This window comes from Aquarana catesbeiana, linkage group LG04, assembly GCF_042186555.1.
Source record: "Aquarana catesbeiana isolate 2022-GZ linkage group LG04, ASM4218655v1, whole genome shotgun sequence".
Taxonomy (NCBI): domain Eukaryota; kingdom Metazoa; phylum Chordata; class Amphibia; order Anura; family Ranidae; genus Aquarana; species Aquarana catesbeiana.
Window position 1 is genome coordinate 475,490,896 of NC_133327.1, and position 24,159 is coordinate 475,515,054.

The window sequence follows — 24,159 nt, forward strand, 5'->3', positions numbered from 1 at the left end:
ACTTCTGCACTGCCAGGGGTGGTCATACAATCTCTGTTGAACCGGTTGTATTTAGCTGTATGTATGGCAGGCATAACTATACTTAGAATAGGCTTAGGATGGGGTGGGAACTGGTTTTAACTACCCGGTACGCTAGAAGATGTTTATACTTACCTATTACTAGGGCTCTCCAGTCTGGTCATAAGATTAGCTCCCAGTGTCAGCTTCAGAGTAGAGATGGGACAACTGACAATTCCATTTTCATTAGAGTGATACAAGAGTTGTGCTTGTGCACGCTTTGTTAAATTCCAAGTAATTTCGTTTACTCCACAAAGCACTGAATTAAGATGAAAACAAAAACTGAGCTCATGCCACCTTGGCAACCTCTGTGGCCAACACAGTCCTAAAAAATGAAAAACTGCTATAATAAACTATGCAACAAGGTGATCGTTTTTGTATTCCACAGGTATAAAAAAAAAATGTAAACTGTGAGACCAATTAACTATAAAATACAAGTCATGCAAGATGCACAAAAACTAATCACGGGGGTACAGACTCACCAGGAACCACCAGTTGTGACTCTGCTCCCTGCAGGCGAAAACACCGGAGAATGCAAAGGAATACCAGCGGCTCCCAGTCCTAGACTCTTCCTTCCAGCGGGTACCCGATTAGCAAGCGGTCGCCGGGATGTCACTCCAACTTGAGAACGCGGAGATGGGAACATAGCAGCAAAGGGTAATACAGCTCCCGCCAAGCAGATCAGAATGGTATGGAATGAAAACCTCGCGTGACACACGCGGCCACTTGTAATGACGTCCAAGGAAAGCGTCGGCAGCGCCTTTGCGTCTATGTAAATTACAGAGTAGTGTATTGGGCGGTCTCGGTTAATTTTGTGTATTGTGCGACCTCTAGAGAGCAGACGAAGCGAGAGAGAAAATTAGGTACAGCAGACTACTCCTGCAGTAATTTACCTGTTTCTTCTTGGAGTAAATATTACGGCAGCATCACAAACTGAAAGCAGCTCTCGGTCATAGTTTAGTCTTTTCAACTATAGATGTTATACTTTAGTTACTTCTAGTTCTAGTAGGCAAAGAATTCAGACCAGCCCCTTCAGATATGACCTGTACAACCCGTGACTGTCGGGGGTGGGGCTACATAGCTGAGTGGGTAACGCAGAAGGAGAGCACTAGTACGAGGTATGGAGGAAAACAAAATGGAGCGAAAGATGGGAAGATAAGCGAATGGCTAATAAAGGGAGGCCGTATGGGGATCGAGGTGGGAAATAATAAAGAATCGTTTTTTGTTATGTATTTAGGGAAGTGTGCATGCGAGCAGATTATGCACATTCTAGGCATGTTGTGTGTGTTTGTATAGGAAATTGAGGCAGACATGTGTGTATGTGCTCTGCTGCTGGTTATGAAGTGGATAAGACCAACCTACCTGATATCCCAGAATGGTTGTGGATGTAAAGCGATCTTAAACCCCAAAACAAAATGTATTAAATTGCAGAGTACTAATTTTTAGATGTAGTGACTGCATTATTTGTATTTCTTTTTTCCTTTATTGTCATCAGTTGATTTTTTGACAGTAAGTCTGTCATTTTAAACTTTAGTAGGCTAAGCTGTCTTGCAAAAGTAGCATATATAGGGCTAAGGCAAACCATTTAACATTGACAGGGGTGCTTACAATGGTTAACTTTTCATTTACGTTAAACCTTTTTCCCAAAAGGGGAAAAAAACTGTTCCTATAATGCTCACAGCTTATAAATCTTCCTTTTATATTAAAATGCTGCCACTATATACCTGTTTTGCTGATCTGTATACTACAGTCACATAATAAACTGCACAATTTGCTCAGTGCTGCGTTTTCAGGTAGGAGGAGATTTCCACTACAGTCTGTATACACACCCACATATGTGATGTCAATATCATGTGACCCGAACAGTTCAACTAAAACCGTAAATGTTCTCTCCTGCAATAGAGACTAAACTGAGCATGTGCAGGACGACTACCCTCACTGTATTATATGGCCTTGCCAAGACCGTGCAGGAGGGAAGGATCTATCCATATAGTGTCAAAGAAACTTTTTACACAATGCAGAGGATTAACCCCTTAAGTTCCACAGTGAGTATAACAAGCATGCTATTCTGCATATACAGATTTTACTGTTATGGGTTTAACACTTTAATGTATTCCCTGAATTAAAGGGTTAGTTCATCCTTACCACAAAAACTGCCTATTCAGATTAGGAGTGTCTGTAGATAGGAACAAACTGCAGCTCTGACTAAAGTTGAATATTGCCTTTGTTATAGGTTTAGGCCATTTATGTACCTCCTGAAGCCTGACTGGAATACTCTCATGATGTTGCTAAGTGAGGCCTAGTCGTTACTGCTCACCTCCTACATCACAGGAGTGGGCTCTCAAACGCTGAGCTCAGAGCTACCGTATCAAGGGAGAGAGAGCGCTTATGGATTGGGGGGGGTGAATCAAAGACCAAAAACTTTCTCCTGTGATAGACGAGGTGAAAAGTGGCTTCACTCAACAATGTCCTGGGAGTATTCCAGTCAGGCTTCAGAAGGCATGTAAATGGCCTACACCTATAGCATTCTACTTGAGTCATCAGAGCTGAACAATTTTTTTTTTTTTTATCTGCAAACACCCCTTACCTTCATTGGAGGTTTTTTTCAATGGTGAACTAGCCCTTTAAAGTAACATTAACCACTTGCCGACCACCTCCTTTTGATATACGTCAGCAGAATGGCACAGCTGCGCAAAGTAACATACCTGTACGTTACCTTGAATTTGCCGCCGCGCGCCTGCTGCGAGCTCCGTGAGTCGGGTCGCGCGGACTCGATCGCTGCGGGGATACCCACGATCGCCTCACGGAGGGGACGAATGGGGAGATGCTGATGTAAACAGCATCTCCCCCGTTCTGCCTAGTGACAGTGTCACTGATCTCTGCTCCCTGTCATCGGGAGCAGAGATCAGTGACGTGTCACATACAGCCCATCCCCCCTACAGTTAGAACACATCCCTAGTACTGACTTAACCCCTCCCCGCCCCCTAGTGGTTAACCCCTTCACTGCCAGTGTCTTTTACACAGGAATCGGTGCATTTTTATAGCACTGATTGCTGTATAAATGACAATGGTCCCAAAAATGTCCGCCATAATGTCGCAGTCACAATAAAAATTGCTGATCACCGCCATTACTAGTAAAAAAAAAAAAAAAAATATTATTAAAAATGCCATAAAACTATCCAGTATTTTGTAAACGCTATAACTTTTGCGCAAACCAATCAATAAACGCTTATTGTGATTTTTTTTTTTTTTTTTTTTTTTTTTTTTTTCCAAAAATATGTAGATGAATACATATTGGCCTAAACTGAGGAAAAATATGTTTTTTTTTATATATTTTTTGGGGGATATTTAGTATAGCAAAATGTAAAAAAAAATGCGTTTTTTTTTTTTTTTTTCAAAATTGTCGCTCTTTTTTGTTTATGGCGCAAAAAATAAAAATCACAGAGGTGATCAAATACCACCAAAAGAAAGCTCTATTTGTGGGGAAAAAAGGACGTCAATTTTGTTTGGGAGCCACGTCACACGACCGCGCACTTGTCAGTTAAAGCGACGCAGTGCCGAATCGCAAAAAACGCACTGGTCAGGAAGGGGGTAAATCCTTCCGGGGCTAAAGTGGTTAAGGACCGAGCCTCTTTCTGAGATTTGGTGTTTACAAGTTAAAAACAGGTTTTTTTTTTGCTAGAAAATTACTTAGAACCCCCAAACATTATATATATTTTTTTTCTAACACCCTAGAGAATAAAATGGCGGTCGTTGCAATATTTTCTGTCACACCATATTTGCGCAGCTGTCTTATAAGCGCACTTTGTTTTGGAAAAAATACACCTATTTTTCATTAAAAAAATAAGACAACATTAAAGTAAGCCCATTTTTTTTATACTGTAAAAGATAATGTTACGCCGAGTAAATTGATACCCAACATGTCAGGCTTCAAAATTGCGCCTGCTTGTGGAATGGCGAGAAACTTTTACCCTTAAAAATCTCCATAGGCGAGGTTTAAAAAATTTTACAGGTTAATTTTTTTGAGTTATAGAGGAGGTCTAGGGCTAGAATTATTGCTCTCTCTCTACTGATCGCGGCGATACCTCACGTGTGGTTCGAACACCGTTTTCATATGCGGGCGCTGCTCACGTGTCCGTTCGCTTCTGCACGTGAGCTTGGCGGGACAGGCCAAGTTTAAATTTTTTTTAAATTTTTTTTATTTTATTTTACCATTTTATTTTTTATTTCTACACTGTTCTTTTAAAAAAAAATGTGTCACTTTTATTCCTATTACAAGGAATGTAAACATCCCTTGTAATAGAAAAAAAGCATGACAGGACCTCTTAAATATGAGATCTGGGGTCGAAAAACCCTCAGATCTCATATTTACACAAAAAAAATAAATGTAATTTTAAAAAAATGTCCCTTTTTAAGAGCTATGGGCGGAAGTGACGTTTTGACGTCGCTTCTGCCCTGCAATGGTGTGGAGACGGGTGGGGGCCATCTGCCCCTCACACGTCTCCATACCAAGCCAGGGAGCAGACCCAATCGCCTCCGCTGCTACCGATGGCTCCGGTAAGTGGCTGAGGGCTTGGGAGAGGAGGGCCCTCTCCCGCCGCCAATCAAATCCGCCACAGAGACCACTTTTATCGGAAACCGGACCACTCACTGAAAAAGAGGATACTGGGGCTATGGCAGCTAGCTGCTGCCATAACAACAATAGTGCTGACATATATCGGCGTGAGCCGGTCCGGAAGTGGTTAAAGTTTTTTGTTTTGTTTTTTTTTTTTTAATTAACCACTTGCCAACCGGGCCATAGCTGAATGACAGCTACAGCGCGGTCGGCTAATTTCCCCCCCCCCCCCCCCCCGCACACACCCCCCCCAGGGCGCACACCCAGGAATGTCCATGACCGCCGGGTCCTCCAGATGCTGCATGTCAAGGATCGGGGGCAAAGGGCTGCTGTCATTGGCCCTTTACCCTGATCCTTGACGGAGCAATCACTATCAACAAACCAGCGTCATCTCCGGTTCTCTCCGCTGCTCACACCAATCATGTGAGCAGAGGGTGAAGCTGCAGCGTGAGGCTGCTTGTGCTTTTTTCTTTCTAGTCCAAGTGCCCAGCAGTTCTCTACATTGCACATCTGTGCCCCATCAGTGCCACTAAAATGCCCAATAGTGCCCATCAGTGGATCCTCATCAGTGCCTAAAAAATGCGTAGAAAAATGTGTTTTTATTTTCTTTCCACATTTTCCAAAAACGTGAAAAAAAATGATATGTTCAAAAGACTTATTATGTCTCCTAGAATATATATTGGGGTGTTTTTCATTCCAAAATGGGGTCATTTTGTGGGCGTTTCCATTGTCCTGGTGCCCTGTGCCTTCAAAAGTGATAGGTTGTCAGGAAATTATATGTGTAATTTATGCTTCTAGAATGCCTGACGGTGCTCCCTGCATGTTGGGCCTCTGTATGTGGCCAGGCTGTGATAAAGTCCCACACGTGGTATTGCCATACTCAGGAGGAGTAGCAAAATACTTTTGGGGTGTAATTGGATGCATATTGGGGGATCAACCGATATAATTTTTTCGGTGCCGATACGATACCGATATTTCGGCCACCTTTCAGGCCGATATTATGTGACGATTTTCTGTACATGTACACTTTTTCTTATATGTGTTATTGCTATCACAAGGAATGTAAACATCCCTTATTACAGTAATAGGCAGTGACAGGTCCTCTTTATGGAGGGATCTGGAGTCTATAAGACCCCAAACCCCTCCTCTGCACTTGAAAGTATTCAAAACGTCAAGATCTGCGTTTTTGAATACTTTCTTTTTTTTTTAAACTGGCGCCTTTTAAGATGCCAGTAATCCGGGAAGTGATGTCATGACATTGCTTCCGGGTTACTAGATCCGAGATCCAAATGAAGCATCAGCTTTGTTCGGGTCTTCTGCGAGCCAGCGGGCATCACCCCGATAAAACCCCTTGAAGTAATATCAGTCTAGTTTGCAACCGATATTGATTTTTCAGAAAATGCTGCTATTGGCCTGCAATAATCGGTCTTACCGATAATCAGTCAATCCCTAATGCATACTCCATGTGAGAAATAACCTGTTAATATGCCAACTTTCTGGAAAAAAAATTAAATCTTTATTTTGCAAAGAATTGTTGGGAAAAATGACAATGTGAAAAAACTCACCATGCCTCTTCCTAAATACATTGGAATGTCTGCTTTCCAAAAAGGGGTCATTTAGGGGGTATTTGTACTGTCTCTTGGCTAGGGTGGATTTGATTTAAAACAAGTTGATTTAAAACGCTAGTAAAAAGGCTTGATTTAAATCAACTCGATTTAAATCATAATTTTTAAAGACCAACTGTCATCTGTCCCGCAGTGGCCCCCCCTCTGACCTCCTGTTAACTCACCGACAATCCCATTCACTTTAATGGGACGGTTGGTGATGAAACAGTGACACAGCAAGGTGAGGAACGTGGCGGCAGCAGGTGAGTGGATGCCCGCTAACAGGCACTGCCATGATCAATCTGAAATGACAGGTGCTCTTTAAAAGGACGACTTCTTGCTGGTAGTTAGAATCTTTAATATTTGCAAACAAAATGAAGGTTTCCTATTTAGAATAATAAGCTGTCAGGTTAGTAAAACAGCAATATCAGAACTGATTCAATCATACAGTTTGCAATGTACATAGATTTGCAAAACAATGGGATAAAGGAATATTCCTGAACTTTGTTTTATCTCATTGTTACTGTAAAATTGTGTGAATGCTTGGATTCATTGAATGAGTTTACCAAAAATTTTAATATTGCAGAATATACAGCCTCATGCTGCATAACTAAGCTCCATTTCATGCTGGATAAACTAAATTATTAATATAGCTTAAATAGAAAACTATCTTTAAATAGATTTTTACTCCAAAAGCATTTTATTAAAATAAAATAAATTTAATAAAAATCACAAAAATCTTCTTTTTTTTTTTTTTTTTTTTGAATCATTGATTTTTATCCACCCTGGTCCTGGCTTGTTAGTGTCTCAAGAAATTAGATTAGTTTTAAGAAAGATGGAGTTATAGCTGAGTATGAGATGGGCCCAAAATAGAGAACAAAATAGGGAAAAAACCCCCTTAACCACTTACCGACCGGCGCACGCCGATGTACGTCGGCAGAATGGCACAGCTGGGCAAATGGGCGTACCCGTACGTCCCTTTGAATTTGCCATGCCATTGTGTGCGCGCCGGCCAGGAGCTCCGTGAGTCGGGTCGTGGGTCCCACGGACTCGATCGCAGCGGGGATACCCACGATCGCCTCTCGGAGAGGACAAACAGGGAGATGCTAATGTAAACAAGCCGTTCTGCCTAGTGACAGTGTCACTGATCTCTGCTCCCTGTGATCGGAAGCAGAGATCAGTGATGTGTCACATGTAGCCACGCCCCCCCCCCACAGTTAGTAACACTGCCCAGGACATACTTAACCCCTCCCTAGCCCACTAGTGGTTAACCTATTCACTGCCAGTGTCATTTACACAGGAATCAGTGCATTTGAATAGCACTGATTGCTGTATAAATGACAGTGGTCCCAAAAATGTCCGATGTGTCCGCCATAATGTCGCAGTCACGATAAAAATCGCTGATCACCGCCATTACTAGTAAAAAAAAAAAAAAAATGAATAATAAAAATGCCATAAAACGATCCCCTATTTTTTGAACGCTATAACTTTTGCGCAAACCAATCAATAAACGCTTACTGCGTTTTTTCTTTTTTTTCTTTTTTTTTTTTCTTTTTTAACAAAAATATGTAGAAGAATACGTATCGGCCTAAACTGAGGGAAAAAAATGTTTTTTAAATATTTTTGGGGGGATATTTATTATAGCAAAAAGTAAAAAATAATGCGTTTTTTTTTCTAAATTGTCGCTATTTTTTGTTTATAGCACAAAAAATAAAAATCGCAGAGGCGATCAAATACCACCGAAAGAAAGCTCTATTTGTGGGGAAAAAAGGACGTCAATTTTGTTTGGGAGCGCAATTGTCAGTTAAAGCAAAGCAGTGCCGAATCGCAAAAAGTGCTCTGGTCAGGAAGGGGGTAAATTCTTCCGGGACTGAAGAGGTTAATGGGACTTTACCGGCCCAAATTAGTATCATACAGCAATTGTGAAAAAAGTAAATAATCAAAAGGTATATAAAAATATCATACAAATTTTAATAAATACATTGTTAAAAAAAGAGCATCAAAACGTGGCTAGTATAGATTCAGGTCAACATGGTGGCACAATGGTACAATTCTACGTAGTTCCTGGACTATCGTGGTGGGAACACCATAGCAGAATAAACAAGGACAGCATCCGACGCATTTCAGAAGTTCATTCCTTCATCAGGGGTGTGTATTCTGTAGAACAAATTACTTCTACAATAAAATAGATAAAGAAAAAATAAGTCACAGAGTAAATGCAACAATTATTGTTTTTTTAGACCTTTGTGCAGAAACACACTTACATGTTGGCAGAAGTTAACACTTGCATGCAACAGCCACCAAATTATTAAAAACAGTCAGCAATGTCCATCCAGTTAGCTTGGGAGAGAGTAATGCTTGCAATATTGATAATACCCCAGTGATATCCAGCGAGACCTGGCAGTTGGCAATTCCAGAGAGGGAAAGAGGGGATATAGGGCCAAAGGCCACAATCTAATGCATACTTAGTAATCCTGTAATCCAGATCTACCATGGGGCAGTCATGTTACATTTGTACACAATGGCAGGTTCCCCTGTATTCAGTTCCTTATTTTACATAGAATCCACCTTCGGGGGTGGGGGGTGATTGGAGCAAAAAATTGCTCCAGTGCGAACTACGCTGAATTTTCTCTTGGTCTTCAAACCTCAATATGTTTCATTTTTTTACTGTATGGCCTTTTTATCTTGTACTTTTCTGTTTCTAGATATAATTTTCTAGTATCCACTGTATATATTCCCCCTCTTTTTTTGTTGTAATGATATCAGTACTTAGTTACAATATAATAGCTTGATGCACTATAGCAGAGGGCAAGTTTAGATATATGTATGTATTGTATAATTCTAGTCTTTGTTCATTATACATTGTGACTGTTAAGCTTTTTTGCATTTTTGCTCAGTTTTTGCTGTAGACAGTCAGCGCTGTCCTTCTGGCATGGGATTATTGCTTGCTTCTAATTTTGATTATTGTGTCCTTTTTGTATTCCTTTTCTGTTCACCCTTTCAGGTCTGTGAATATCCACCCAGCTTGTGCGGGCCACTCATGTGCGTTCAGCACAGAGTGACTTCCTTTTCCATTTTGGGCTGTATTGGCTTGGCTTTGTCCCTCGCTCCCTGGGTTGCTTGGTCTTCTGCCATTGTCCCACCTCCTATGCCCGTCGGCGGGTGCATGACGCAACGCCGCCCCGCACCACTCCCCTGGGACCAGGCTGAAACACATCCTGCTCGTGGTTTATTTCCGGCCGGCGGGATGTATAAAAGGGGAGACATAGCCATGGTCTCCCCATCCATCCTCCGGCGCCCTGAGAGTGAATGTCGTCCTCAATCTTCCTATAGACCTGGTAAAAATGTAAAGTATTGTTTTCTGTTTCTTATACCCCTGTCATTGCTAGTCCTTCTGTGCATTATAATTCTGCTCTGGTCATCATATTGTTCCTGTTTTTTTTCACTGGGATTATAGCATGACGCAAGTATGTATTTATAGTGTTTCTTTATCACTTGAGTTTACTTTTCCCCAAGTCATCTTCCAGGACGGCCTTATGAGAGTGGCTCCTTCTCCCTTCTTAGCACAGGAAACACAAATCCACGTTGGTATAAAAGGACAGGCACTATGCATGGTCCCTCAATTATTGTGTTTCCTCCAGCCAGACAGCATCACCTTTTTGTTTTTGTTTTTTTTTTGTTTTTCATCTGTCTAGCCTTCGTGCTAGGTGCTGGTTCACCTAGGCAGATGGACGTGTGCTGCGCAGTCAGGCATTGTTTCCTGGTCTCTGGTGAGTCGAGGACAATGTGCTGAGGTCACTTCCGGTCCGGCCAATGACCTGTTTCCGGCGGAAAAGACGCGGTAGGTTTTGATTTTTTCAATACAAATATATAAGGCACAAGTACCAGAGGGGGTGATGAAATAAAACAAATACAGAGGGGGGGAGCAATGGAAAATATTGATGGATCAGAAGACTTCTGTAGGTGGCGTGGATGCATCCTGCAATTATCATAGCCGATTAATAAAAGGAGGTTGAGGTACGGCTCTAGAAGAGTGTGGTCAGAACACAGTAGTAATATCTATAAGCCTATATGCGGATCTCGAGCAGCAGTTAAACATACTATCAGGACGAAAATTATCCTATTATTGCGTGGGCTGCGTTTCCAATAAAAAAAAAAAAAAAAAACATTTTAAAAAAGAGGAAAGAAGGGGGGAAAGAGGGAGGAGGAAAAGTGTATAGGAAATTAATTCCAACCAGCCAGACTCGTTACTCGAGAATCCCGCGCAGACTCAGTCCACATGGGGGGGTGCCCCCAGCCATTAAGGGGGTTCCACCCGGAGGTACCAGCCCTCCCATATTGTCGTATGTGGAGCCATACAGTCTTCTAAGTGGGCCGACATAGACTCCATGAGCTCTATGTCTTTAATTCTGGCATAGAAGTCCGAAAGTGTTGGGATGTCGGTTTTTCCAGTGTAATGCCACTAAGCACCTTGCCGCAGTGAGTATATGTGTGGCGCGTTTTTCTGCTATCCCAGGAAGTTTAGTAGGGAGAAGGCCGAGTAGGAACAGCTTAGGGGAGAGGGGGACATCTACCTCAAACAGCTGATGGAGAAGGCCCTGTACCGAATGCCAGTAGGGCTGAAAAGCTGGGCAGTTGCAATAAATATAGAATAGCATGCCCTGGTCTTGAAGACATCTCCAAGAGCGATCCGAGGCCGATGGGTATATGGCGTGTAAGTGAGATGGTGTTAGATACCAGCCTAAGAGCACCTTATAGGTGTTTTCTTTATAAAGTGTACATATAGAGCTTTTAGCTGCACAAGACCATACAGTTCTCCATTGTACAGGAGACAGCTCCTCCCCAAGATTTTCTTCCCATTTACGTATGTAGCTATGTTTCCCCAATGAGAGTCTGTCAGCTGAATTTAGAATTTTATATATGTCCAAGGTCAGTCCTCTCTGATAGGACCACTCTTTCAAATGGGGACGGTATGGAGAACTGTAGAGTCTGGGCGATAGTAAAAGCATAGTGCCGTATCTGGAGGTACCCGAAGAAAGCAGTATGGGGGAGGTCGTGTTTGGCTCTGAGTTCGTCGAAGGGTCCTAGTTACCGGGTTCAGTAGGTGTCCGTAGTGGAAAAGATTCTTCTGTAACCAGGGTGAGATCATTTGGTAGGTTAGACTGTCGGGTAACTTAGGGTTATAGAGAGGCTGTGACTAAGGACTACTGGGACGGTCATAAAGCAATAAAGTATTTTAGGTAGTATGGTCATTATGATCAAGGCTATACGTCCAAACCAAGATATTGGATAGTGTCTCCATTTAGACAGGAGAAACCTGATTTGCGCAAACGGGGGTCTGAAGTTTGTGTGGTATAAAGACTTGTATCGGGGAGTGAGGTATACTCCCAGATACTTAATGGCGTGGGTCTTCCAGGCATAGGGAAAATTTTCAGAGAGATGGTGCACTTCCAGTGGGGGGATATTAATTGGCAGGGCTTCCGATTTAGCGGCATTTATTTTATATCCCGACAGGGAACCAAATTCCTCCAGGACCTTATGGAGGTTGGGGAGGGTCATGCATGATCGCGTCAGGGTCAGGAGTATGTCATCTGCAAATAGTGAAACTTTAATTTTGCATCCCCTAACCATAATCCCACTAATGGTCCTGTCTAATCTGGGCTGCCAGGGGTTCGATGCACAGGACGAAGAACAATGGGAAGAGTGGCACCCCTGTCTCATCCCGTTTTGAGATGGGAAAAGGAGACTCCGCAAAAGGCGCTTTGATAGAGGCGGGTGGAGTTGCATAGAGGTGTCTAATTGCCCGGAGGAATAGCCCCCTGAAGCCCAGATATTCAAGGGTTGAGAATAAAAAATGGCCAGCTGAGCCTATCAAAGGCTTTCTCAGCGTCTAAACTTAGCAGGAGCGCTTCAGTATTTTGTCTGTTAATGATGTCCGTTATGTTGATGACTCTCCTAGTATTGTCTCCCGCCTGACATCCTGGGACAAAGCCCACTTGATTCTTGTGGACCAGGGAGGGAAGCACTAAGTTTAAACGAAGGGAGAGCAGTTTTGTAAAAAAATTTTAAGTCTGAATTCAACAGATCTATGGGTCTTTAGTTCCCACACAGTGTGTGCTCCTTATCAGGTTTGGGTATTAATGTCATGTGTGGCAGTAGCCCGTACCTAAGGTCGGTTAAAATACTGTCCACTCCATGGTCTGATCATTCTCCAGTCAAACTCTCCACCACGGGACTCTGGACGAAATCTACTCCCTCTCCATGGCGACTTAACGCAAGCTTACTAAACGACCCTATACTTTACACCGAAATTGAAAAAGAAATACAGGGATACTTTAGAACAAACAAGTCGTCTGACACTTCTCCCGCAATCAATTGGGTGGCCCATAAGGCTACGATACGGGGTAAATTGATTCAAGTAGCAGCCAGAGTGAAACGGTCCCAGGAACAAACCATCAAACACTTAGAGGCAAACCTAGACTCGCTAATGAAGGAACAGTACAGAAATCCTCAGATAGACATTAGACACAAAATATACGAAGTAAGACTGGAACTCAATCTAAATCTGACCACTCAAGCGGAGAAACACATTAGCTGGTCTAAGCATAAGTATTACACGATGGGGGCCAAACCGACCACAATGTCAGCCAGGAAGCTAGTACCCCCGACCATACACGCCTACGTTGCCCAAATTGCGACTACCCACTGGACACGCTACCCAAAACCCTGAACTAATTCTCAAAGAATTCCATAAATTCTATACCAGACTGTACAGCCCACCGACTAAATACGAGCCACTAAAGACGGAAAAGTTCTTACTACTGCCCAAACTAACACGAGCTTACATGGAACTGATGGATAAAGATTTTACGGAAGTAGAAATTAAGATGGCCATCAAGACCATCCACCCCTCAAAGGCCCCAGGACCAGATGGCTTTTCTGGCCATTACTATAGAAAGTACCAAGAAATGCTTGCTCCCCACTTATGTTCCTACTTCAACGACCTTAGGCGGGGAAATAAAATACCCCATCACGAGAACACAGCCTACCTAAACGTATTACCAAAACCAGGGAAGGATCATGCAGATTGTGCTAATTACCGCCCGATCTCCTTAATAAACACGGATTTAAAAATATTAACTAAAGTACTGGCCCTTAGATTAAATACTATCCTTCTAAACTATATTCACCCAGACCAGGCTGGTTTTGTACCAAACTGACAGACATCAGATCAAACTCGCAGAATAATAAACCTAATCTCAGTGGTCCAGTCAGACTGAGACGGCAAGGGACCTAGACAGGGCATGCTGCTTTCGTTGGACATCCTGAAGGCGTTCGACTCTTTCTCCTGGGGTTATCTATTTGATGTACTACGTCGCTATGGATTTGGCGAGCGCTTTCTGGCCCTCCTTCGAACGCTATATGACACCCCGTCTGCATCATTAATGCTTAGAGGATACTCCTCCCAACCCCTCGCAATTAGGAGAGGGACTAGGCAGGGATGCCCATTGTCCCCGCTGTTATTCGCTCTAGCGATAGAGCCTGTAGCTATCACAATTCGTACATGCCAGGATATCAGAGGGATCGAATGTGGAGATTGCGAGCATGAATGCCTACTCTTTGCCGATGACCTATTGCTGACACTGTCATCACCTATTACTTTCCTACCCAATTTATACGCAATATTACACCCATTCTCTGATATCTCAGGGCTAAAAATCAACCATAGCAAATCCAGAGCATTGAATCTCTCATTGCTGAATTCCACTCGGAAAACTCTAGAACAATCCTATCAATTCCAATGGGAACCGGAGGCTCTACCTTACCTGGTAATATATCTGACCTCATCAATTCAAACACTATACAAAAGAAATTATCCTACCCTGTTCAAGTGATTGACTGAAGACCTAGCCAGATGGCAGATCCACACCGCATCGTGGTTCGTCAGACTGCACTCCATAAAAATTAATATATTACCGAGAGTATTATATCTTTTTCGCACTATACCTGTGACATTGGTCCGAAAAGACCTTCAAACATCTCAAAATAAAATCCTCCAGTTCATCTGGGGAGACAAGAGGCCTAGGGTGAACAAAAGTACAATGTACACTCCAAAACAGAAAGGGGGCCTGGGCCTGCCTGATCTACAGAAATATTTCTACGCAGCTCAGTTGGCCCAACTTTCTAGGTTTCACTCTCAACAACCTCATGCAATATGGATGGATATGGAATCTTATTCCTGTCGCCCGGAAGCAATTTCTCACATTATGTGGCTCTCAATGAAAGATAGACCGACTATACTATGTCCTACTCTCTCCTTCTCGTTAGAAATATGGGACAGACTTACAAGGACTCAGAAATTTAAGTCACCCCACAATCCATTAGCACCTTTACTGAAAAATAGAGAGTTCACCCCGGGCCTCAACCCTCATACATTCGAATAGTGGACTAATAATGGTCTAATACGAATAGCCGATCTTTGCGACCACAAAGGTATGCTATCTGAACGAACTTTAATAGATAAATATGAAATGCCACCCGCAGAACGGTATAGATTTACCCAAATACACCACTATGTTCAAACAGTAGCCCGCAAGGGAGATCTAGTGACATTGACTCCCATGGAACATTTATGTAGACAATACGATAAAATCAGAGGTCACATATCTGCAATATATACAATAATAATGTATGACTCCACAAAACTGAACTGTATGAAACAATGGGAACAAGATTTTCAGAAAACCCTAGACCTTGAGGAATGGCACGCAATATCTGAGACAGCTTCTTGTTCACTCATTAATACCTCCATTATAGAGGCTAACTACAAGGTCTTAATGAGGTGGTATATGCTACCAGCTAGAGTGGCCGCTTTCTTACCTGGTGCCACCTCTCAATGTTTCAGGGGATGTGGCCAAGTGGGATCCACCTATCACATATGGTGGACATGCCCCAAGGTCAGGAGATTCTGGATCAGGGTCTACAATTTTATTTACACCCTGACCTAGTTAAACCTGAAGAAATCAGCAAAACATGCACTCCTGGGAGGCAGGATAGGGGAGGCCTCCAGACCCCAAAGACGACTCCCTTACATTTGTATTTATCTCAGCTAAAATAACTATAACTAGAAATTGGAGGTCCGCAGTCCTGCCATTCGAACAGCTTAAACACAAAATGTCATGGCTTATGCTGAATGAAAGGTTAACAGCAATAGTACAAGATAAGATGAAATTGTTTCACAAAATATGGGATCCATGGATTAATTATCTGACAAACGATCCAAGGAGGTTTATAACCTAGATCTACTCTTGAGAAATGGGTCTCTGAGCACGAAGTCATGCCCCCCCCCCCCCCCCCTTTTTTTTTCCTCCACTTTCCCCTTTTCTGCCTTCTACTAGGCACTTTTTCTTCATTTATTTTACCCCCCACCTTTTAATAAATTTGAATTACTAGGTCTCAATGTATGACTTAATTGTAATGTTCCTGTTTTCATCTACCCTCGACAGACCATTGTATATTTGGTCTAAGAAGGGAAACACCTGCTGGACGGGATGAATCAAGCTCCCCCGAGAGTTAGAAGGGGGGCGGATTGGTCCCAGCGGGTGAAACGTAAATCAGGGAAATCTGCTTTGGGCCATAGAGGTCGAGGTGTTGCATACAGTATAAGATTTTGAAAAGAGAAAGATAGATATAGATAGAGAGAGATAGAGATATATATATATATATATATATATATATATATATATATATATATATATATATATATATATATATATATATATATATATACACCACATTTACACAAGCACGTAAATAACTAACATCAGGAAGTAATAATGGTCCATGTAAGCAACAAGAGGAGGATTCCTCAAGTATACTAGAGCCTTAAATGTATAGCTCCCTGAACAAGTTGTATTTTGCATTATGTAAAGTCGAGACCTTTGTTCTTTTGTATTGTAAAACTTGAATTTAAAAAAATTGAAACGTGTGGCAGTAGGTTGGGTAGGAATGTCTTGTAATATTCGTAAGGAAGACCGTCTGGGCCTGGGGCCTTACCTTTTTGGTAGGAGTATTAAAGTCTCAGAAATCTCCTCCTTGGTTATCGGAGAGTTGAGGGACTGTAACGCATCCGCAGGGAGGGTGGCTACTCCGCTTTTCGTCAGGTAGGTTGTTGTAGAGGTCCGAGAAGTAGTCGCAGAGTAATTGGGCTATACGGTCAGTCAACTAGAGTCGGTTCAATCACCCGTGCTTTGTGCATAATGTTCTCTTTTAGAGTAAACAAGTGCACTCTGCAGATGACATCTCTGGGTTTGGATGCTTGATCTTTGGGCTTCCTGGCTCTGTGGGCCCTATCCATATCCATATGTGTGGAGGCTTGGACTGCCAGCAGGTTGTTGAAAACAGTCTGGAGGACCATTCTCAGATCCTCCGGGCCATTGGATTCCGGGAGGCCCCCGACCCCTGATGTTGTCGAGGTCCTCGAGATGGCGTTGCATGTCACAGAGCATAAAACCATCGTCTGTCTGTTGAGGCTGAACGCGGTGGACGGCAAGCTTAGTAGTTTGGAGGTCTTCTTCCAGGTCCTCCACCTGAGTAGCCAGATGGTGGAAGTCCGTTGCAGCGTTTTGATCTCACTGCGGCAGGCCTCTTTAACCTCTGAAAGGAGCTTGAAATCTTTCTTGGTGGGTAGAGAGTGGAGTTGCTCTCGCCAGGAGACCATTTCCTCAGCGGTGAGGATGGATGGTATTTGGGGTAGAGGCTGGTGATGGGTCTTAGCCTTTGAGGGAGAGGCCCATGGTTCAAACCACTCTCTCTGCTCTTGGGTGAGCTGCTCTGGGAGCAGGTGAGGTACCAAGGGAAGGTGAAGGGGGCGGGTGGCCTGCTGTGAGGCCTGCAGAGCTGGAGTCTTGGGAGCGGGGTGGTCTCTGGGGCTTTGGGGAGCCTGGAGCAGAAGATAGGGCCTGGAGAGGTAGGCCGCAGCCATGGCAGTGATTGTGAGCGACCAGATTTGGAAGGGGGGGGGAGTCCCCAATGCCGGAAAGCCAGCAGAGTGCCCCGCAGGGAGAGGGAGTCCAGAGCAGGGCCCTTTGTAGGGGAGGGGGTTGGAGAGGGACTCACCCGCGGGATCAGTGGAGCCGCTCCGAGAGTGTCCCGGCAAGATGGCGTGGTTGGTCCACGTGGAGAGGCTGAGGCAGGCCGTGCAGGGTTAATGGAGCCGAGGACAGTGCAGCGGGTTGGCGCTGGAGAGCCTGCCATCCAGAGTGTAGCTTTTTAAGCCATCGGGAGTCGTTCGTAGCAGGCTTCGGAGGTGGTGGAGAAGATGCCTGTGTAGCGGGCTGCGGCGCCATGTTCTCAGCTTACCGCATGACAGCCCCGGGTGGCAGCGTGAAGTATGTATCTTTTGTGCCTCCCCAGGGGAAGAGCCATGAAGATAAGGATAGAGCAGGGCCCTCCTCTTATAAACATAAGTTGTCACCCTCATGGAAAAATCAATATGTCAGGATTGCATAGACGCTTTAGCCAAAAAAGAAACCAGCTCTATTTTCATTGTATCTAGAAACCTTTTGAAGACAGAAATGGTTAAAACATTTGAATCCTTCAGATCATCTCTTCAAGATTCAGGACCTCTGGATACTGCTATACCCAGTACTTCCGGTTCTAGCTCAGCAACTCCGATTCCCATACCTGCGACAGTGGGGGGGAGCAGGGAATCCTGGAGGAGATGGAAGAAGGGTCCAGCGGGGAATCTAGCCTTGAAGAGGAAGAATTCAAAGAAGAAAAAGGTAGGTCGGATTCAGAAATTCCTTTTTCCTTCTGATGAGACAGGGGAGCTCTTAAAGCTAATTTATGACACCTTAGAGCTGGAAGAGGGAAAAAAATGAGGATTTCTCTGTCCATGACAAATTATATGCAGAGTTACATACAAAAGATTCAAGAGTTTTTCCAGTTCATGCAGCATTGAAAGATACCATTTTACAGGAATGGAAGGAGCCTAAGAGCATTTTTCTCCATAGGAGCCTCAAAAGAAGATTTGCATTTGAGGCGGACGCCTCCATATGGGAGAAGTGTCCTAAATTGGATGCAGCCCTGTCCAGTGTAGCAAAGCTATCAGATTTATCTTTTGAAGACACACGATCACTTAAGGATGCTATGGACAGGAAGGCTAACTTAGGAAAGCATGGGACACAGGAGCAGCAAATTTCCAACCTGCCATTGCTTCTACCTGCGTTGCCAGGACCCTTGTCCTATGGTTAAGGCCGCTAAAAATTTTACTGGAAAGTGATACCCCTAAAGAAGAGCTTCTGGATTCACTTTTTTTTTTTTTTTTTAAATCAAATACTTTTGTTTTATATGTTTTTGCAACAAAAAAAAATGAAACAAATTTAGTCCATATCATAAAGTAAAAAGTCCAATAGAAAACAGACATAAATCAAATATACTTTGTACCTCTCGGAATGACTTAGCATAAAATGAATATAACACACTACACTCTGCACAACAGCCTGAATTCCCCCAGTGTAAATCATCAAATTATAGCCATTTCCTCCAAGCAGCAACAAATTATCTTTCTTTTACACCCTCTATGCCTCTCTCTTCTACCACTACTCCTTATTCCCGTCTCCTCTACCTTCACTCCTCTCTACTATAAAAACCATCATAGAATTCATTAGTAGGTTTTATCAAATGTAACCATATTTTATTAATTGAGTTTCTCAACCCATTATTTATGTCCATTTTTGTAGAATAACTTTACGTGTTAAATATAGGGATCTTATCCACAGAATATGCATTTCTACTGGTAATGCTCCATCGGGTACTATACCCAGTAGTGCCAGTTTGGGCGTCCTTCTTATCTCTGTTGAGCATACTAAGTTTAAGGTTATAAATACTTTTTCCCAATAACGATGAAGCTTTGGACATCGCCAGAGCATATGTATAAGGTAACCATTGAATAAAGAGCATTGCGGACATAGTGGTGTTATATATTTTCCCCCAGGCTTTTTGTAGAGTATAATGAGCCCTATGTATAATAAAAAGCTGAGATAGCCTTCCGGTGCTTAACAAGGCAGTCACCTGTATCGCTGACGCTTCAGCCGAAGCAATCAGATTTTCGGCCAGATGCACAGCTTTAATCAATCAAGCAAGGAGGGTGATTTGGTTGAAAACTTCGGCAGGGCCTCTTTCAAGGCTAATTTAGCTCTGTGCCATTCAAAGGAAACATAGTCTTTGGAGAAGATTTAGATTCAGTGTTGGAATGTTCGTCGGACAAGAAACTAGGTTTTCTGATTCCCAAAGAACAACAATACAAAAAAGGGTTTTGTCCTTTTAGGAAAATAGGGCCGAAAGAAGGTGGCAAGCAAAATAAAAAACAAAAGGGAAAAAGGGCAATGACTCCCTTTGCCGGGTAGAAGGGAGGCTGGGGGCCCTACCCCAATGGCAAGCCACTTCAACCAATGCATACCTCTTATACCTAATCGCCAGGAGTTACTGCATAGAAGTCATTCAGTTCCCCCCAGAACGGTTTCTGGTAACCCGACTACCGTGAAATGCAGACACGGTAGCTGCCATGACCAACTTGTTTCAAGAAATGACGGACCAAGGAGTCATATCCTCCCTTTCACAAAAGGAAAGCAAAGAGAGTTTTTATTCTCACATCTTTCTAAGAAAAAAACAGTCAGGAAGATTCAGGCTCATTCTCAACCTAAAGATGTTCAACAGAGCAGTCAGATACAAAAAATTCAAGATGGAAAACATCTTTTCGACAAGAGAACTACTGACTCAAGGAGTATTCATGGCCACAATAGACTTAGACGATGCCTATTTACACATTTCCATCAGGGAATGCTCAAAGGTTTTTCCAAGGTTTGCAGTACAAGGCCCAAAACAGACAATTTACTTCCAATTCAACGATTTACCTTTCGGGCTAGCATCAGCTCCAAGAATCTTTGAAGGTGTTAGCAGAAGCGCTACAGACCTTAACCACTTGAATACAGGGCACTTTCGCACCTTCCCGCCCAGGCCAATTTTCAGCTTTCAGTGCTGTTACTTTTTAAATGACAATTGTGCGGTCATGCTACACTGTACCCAAACTAAATTTTTTTAAATTTTGTTCCCGCACCTCTGCGGTTTTTATTTTTTGCTAAAAGAAAAAAAAAGATTGTGTGTGTGTGTGTATATATGTTTTTCTTTGTTTTTGTTATAAAATTTTGTAAATAAGTAAGTTTTCTCCTTCACTGATGGGCACTGATAAGGCGGCACTGACGATGGCACTAATAGTCACCACTGATAGGTGGCATTGATGGGCGGCACTGATGGGCACTCATAGGTGGCACTGGTGGGCACTGGACACTGAAAGGCTGCACTGATGGGTACCTATGGGTGGCACTGATAGACGGCACCGATGGGCGCTGAAAGGAGGCATTGATGGGTACTGGATTTCACTGGTAGGCATCACTGGTGGCACTGGTAGGCATTTTTCACTGGCACTGATTGACAGCTGCCTGGACACTGATTGGCATTTCCCTGGTGGTCTAGGGTGGCATAACTGGTGGTCCAGTGTGGTGATAAATGCACTCAGGTGCGCTACTATTGTCAAACCAACCCGACTGAGGGAACTCCCTTAGCCTAGGTGTGCATATGAGTTATACCTTTGAGCAATGATAATATCAAATAACAACTATTGGATGTTATGCCATCCAAAAAAATTTAATAAATAGATGGTTACAATGTGGCAAAGTCCACTTGAGGAGTAAGTAGTTGTAAAATAGACAATTTTTAGAAGTCCTGCAACCCAAATGTGTGCTTTCCTAGATGAAACAGTCCTTTCTCTGAGAGCCAGGATCTTGTGATAAATTAAAAAAAGGCGGCCGCTTACCAGATATGTGGGACCCCTGTCACAGGGGTCATACGGGCTCAAATGTATCAAATCCCGCAGGCAGGAACAACCAATGAGGTCCTCTTATTCAGACATCTATCCGCCTAAGATCCTCCACTGGCATCGGGGCAGCTGTGTGATGAGGTCCCATAGACTGGAACAGCTGATCGGATGGAACAGCTGATCTGGTTACACAGACTCCAATCCTTCACATGCGCTGTTGTATCTGTATAGCCGGACTGGCTTCGGGTGTATCACTTGCCATATGTGAGAGAGGATTACAAAAGCAGGAAAACCTCCATAGTGTAGTAGGTAAAAAACTTCTTAAAACCAAAGACGTGGCCGGCATCAAGGTATTGGCAGAAAATCAAAAATACGAAAGTTTACCAGCATTGCTGCATTAAAGCTAGTCAGCTGCTGTGTGGTGACGTCAGGTTTCGTAGCTCCGCCCTACGCTGCGTTTCTTGGCTGATCACGTGGTAAAGAGTCTCTGTCAGAGACTAGATAGATCGGAGTTGCGGTGTGTCAGATAGACACACCGCAACAACGATTGCCGCGATGCGCACCCCAGGGGAGCTCAGTGGCTTGGTATCCTGAGAATGTCCTATCACGTCCGGTCAGGATATTGCAACCACTTTGCCGACGTCATTTTGCTATATGGCGGGTGGCAAGTGGTTAAAGCAGAACTTTAGTCACTTTTTCAACTTTCCATCTATTAAATCTTCTGCCCTTGTTTTAACTTTGGATAGTAAAATATTTTTTTTTCTGCCAGTAAATACCTTATACAGCCCACTTCCTGATTCTTGTCTGGTAAAAAGCCTAGGCTTATGACATCATGCACAGTTCTCTCTCTCCCGCTCTCATGAGAGTTTGCCAGGATGGGAGGGGGGATGAGTCATAAGAGGGCCAATGAGAGCTGTGGAGCTGGAGTTGTGTCTGTGTAAATCCAGGAAGTGAACAGGCAGCAGCTTCAGCTGCCCACAATTAAAATGGATGCAGCCAGACTTGGTGGAGGGAGATTTCTACAGCATATTTGGCAAGTACAGAATCACAGTATATATAAAATAATATGCAAAGTGGTTGGAGGAAAGCTTCAGAGTGGCAAAAGATGTTTTTTATTACAAATTATGTGAGCAGACTGCAGTTCCTCTTTAAGGATGGAAGGGATCCTTATAATACCATATCTAGACGACCTACTCTTATTCGCAAAAACGTCAGAGGCATTGGAAAGGTCTTTAAACATAACACAAATCCACCTTCAGAATCTGGGGTGGATTTTAAACACAGAAAAATCAAATTTTATTCCAGCACAGAAAGTTACGTTTCTGGGGGTACATAGTGGATTCACTAGAGACAAAAAATGTTTTCCCGAAAGAAAAAAGGTAAACGCTGATGGCAGAAACCGACAGGCTCATACTGAATCCCACAACATCCATTAGGAAGATAATGAGGTTATTAGGTTTGATGACAGCTGCGATTTCGGCAGTGATATGGGCCCAGACTTGCATGAGAGGTTCAGGTTATTGGTAGGGATGCACCGATTTATAATTTTTTTTTTTTTTTTTTTTTTACGAGTATGATACTTTTTTTTAGTACTCGCCGATGCCAATTACCGATACCTACCGCAACTGTTTTGTTTACACTTCAGTTGTCAGCCATGGTACAAAGCATTGAAAAGTAATTTACAAATGAAATAAACTGGTTTTTGTTTTTTAATTTTGTGCATTTAATGTGAAATGTGTAAATATATGTTAATATATGTGTGAAAATATTCACTAACAAAGCAAACAAAAAAAACAAAAAAAGCAGGAAAATAATAATTAAATGGAGGAGAATAGGGAGTTATTTAAGGCTGATTAGAGTAAATTAAGGGTTAATAAGGGGTTAAACAGAGGAACATTTGTTCATCCCCACTGACAGCTCAAAGAACCGAGCCTGAAAGTATCGGTGCATTTGCACGAGTACTGATACTGGTGCAAGTACTCTGTATTGGCACCGATACCGATTCTAGTATCGGTGCAACCCTAGTTATTGGTATGGGACGGTCACCAACAATCACTAAGCAATCTGATGGAACTGCTGAGTCATGTGAAGGAATCCTTACAGTGGTGGCTGCAAGAAAAGAATCTGTCTGGGATGCTGCTGGACACAGGTAAATCCGCAAAGAATTAAAACAGACGCAAGTGCTTGGGGCTGGGGAGCTCTCACAGACCACCAGACAGCGCAGGGAAAATGGGATCAGTCCTGGGCCAAAAAGTCTTCCAATGTGAGCGAGTTGAGGGCCATCTGGGAAGCCCTACGCAACTTTGCTTCCATCATACAGGGAAGACATGTATTAATCCTTTCAGACAATATTGCCGCAGTATCCTATATCAACAGGCAAGGAGCCACGGGCTCAGCAATCCTCAGAGAAATAGTAGGGGTAATTTTTTCCAGGGCAGGAGAGAACATTCATTCCCAGGAGAACATTCTTTCCCAGCAATACATATCAAATGAAAGTTTAAACTCATTAGCAGATTTTCTAAGCAGGGAACAGATCTCTCACACAGAATGGAGTCTGAACAAAGATGTGTTCACGTTAATCGCTCAAAATCGGTCAAAACTGGGGCTATCCAGAGATAGACCTTTTCGTTTCTTCTAAAAATGCGAAAGTGGGGAGATTCTTCTCGATACATAGGGATCCGAGCAGTTTAGGGTTGGATGCGTGTGCTCACCCCTGGTCAGGGAATTTACTATACACATTACTCCCACCCCCTTCAAGCTCATTCCGAAAGTCTTACAGAAAATCCAAACTACAAATGCAAATGTCATCATGATAGCCCCATTCTGGCCAAAGAGCGCATGGTGGTTTCCTGCTTTCCAGAACCTCTCAATCACAGACCCCTGGAAACTTCCAGTAAGAGAGGACTTACTAGTACAAGGAGAACTGCTCCTTCCGTTACCGGGCCGTTTTTCTCTGACCGCCTGGCTTCTGAGGAAGAATTGCTAAAGAACAAAAGCCTGTCAGA

The 24,159-nt window shown here is 43.1% G+C and overlaps 2 protein-coding genes across 13 annotated transcripts in view; one reads left to right on the forward strand and one right to left on the reverse strand.

Annotated features, from left to right (window-relative positions):
- Positions 1 to 1,077, reverse strand: part of NUP133 (nucleoporin 133) — a 1,112,480-nt gene extending 1,111,403 nt beyond the window's left edge. The window contains 1 exon segment of the mRNA XM_073627602.1: positions 540 to 1,077. Within this exon segment, the coding sequence (XP_073483703.1) occupies positions 540 to 703 (164 nt within the window). The 5' untranslated portion in view covers positions 704 to 1,077.
- LOC141140434 (uncharacterized) overlaps positions 846 to 24,159 on the forward strand; it is a 358,905-nt gene continuing 335,591 nt past the window's right edge. For 3 of the 12 annotated variants that reach the window (XM_073627611.1, XM_073627617.1, XM_073627608.1), the window contains exon 1: positions 1,127 to 1,254. Coding sequence is in view for 3 of the 12 variants with exons in the window: in XM_073627604.1 (XP_073483705.1) it covers positions 1,096 to 1,254 (159 nt within the window). In the remaining 9 variants the exon portion in view is untranslated. Of the gene's footprint in view, positions 921 to 1,051; positions 1,255 to 1,959; positions 2,103 to 17,556; positions 18,060 to 24,159 lie in introns of those variants that run through there. The other 9 variants (XM_073627612.1, XM_073627609.1, XM_073627613.1 and 6 more) reach the window with 9 other exon arrangements.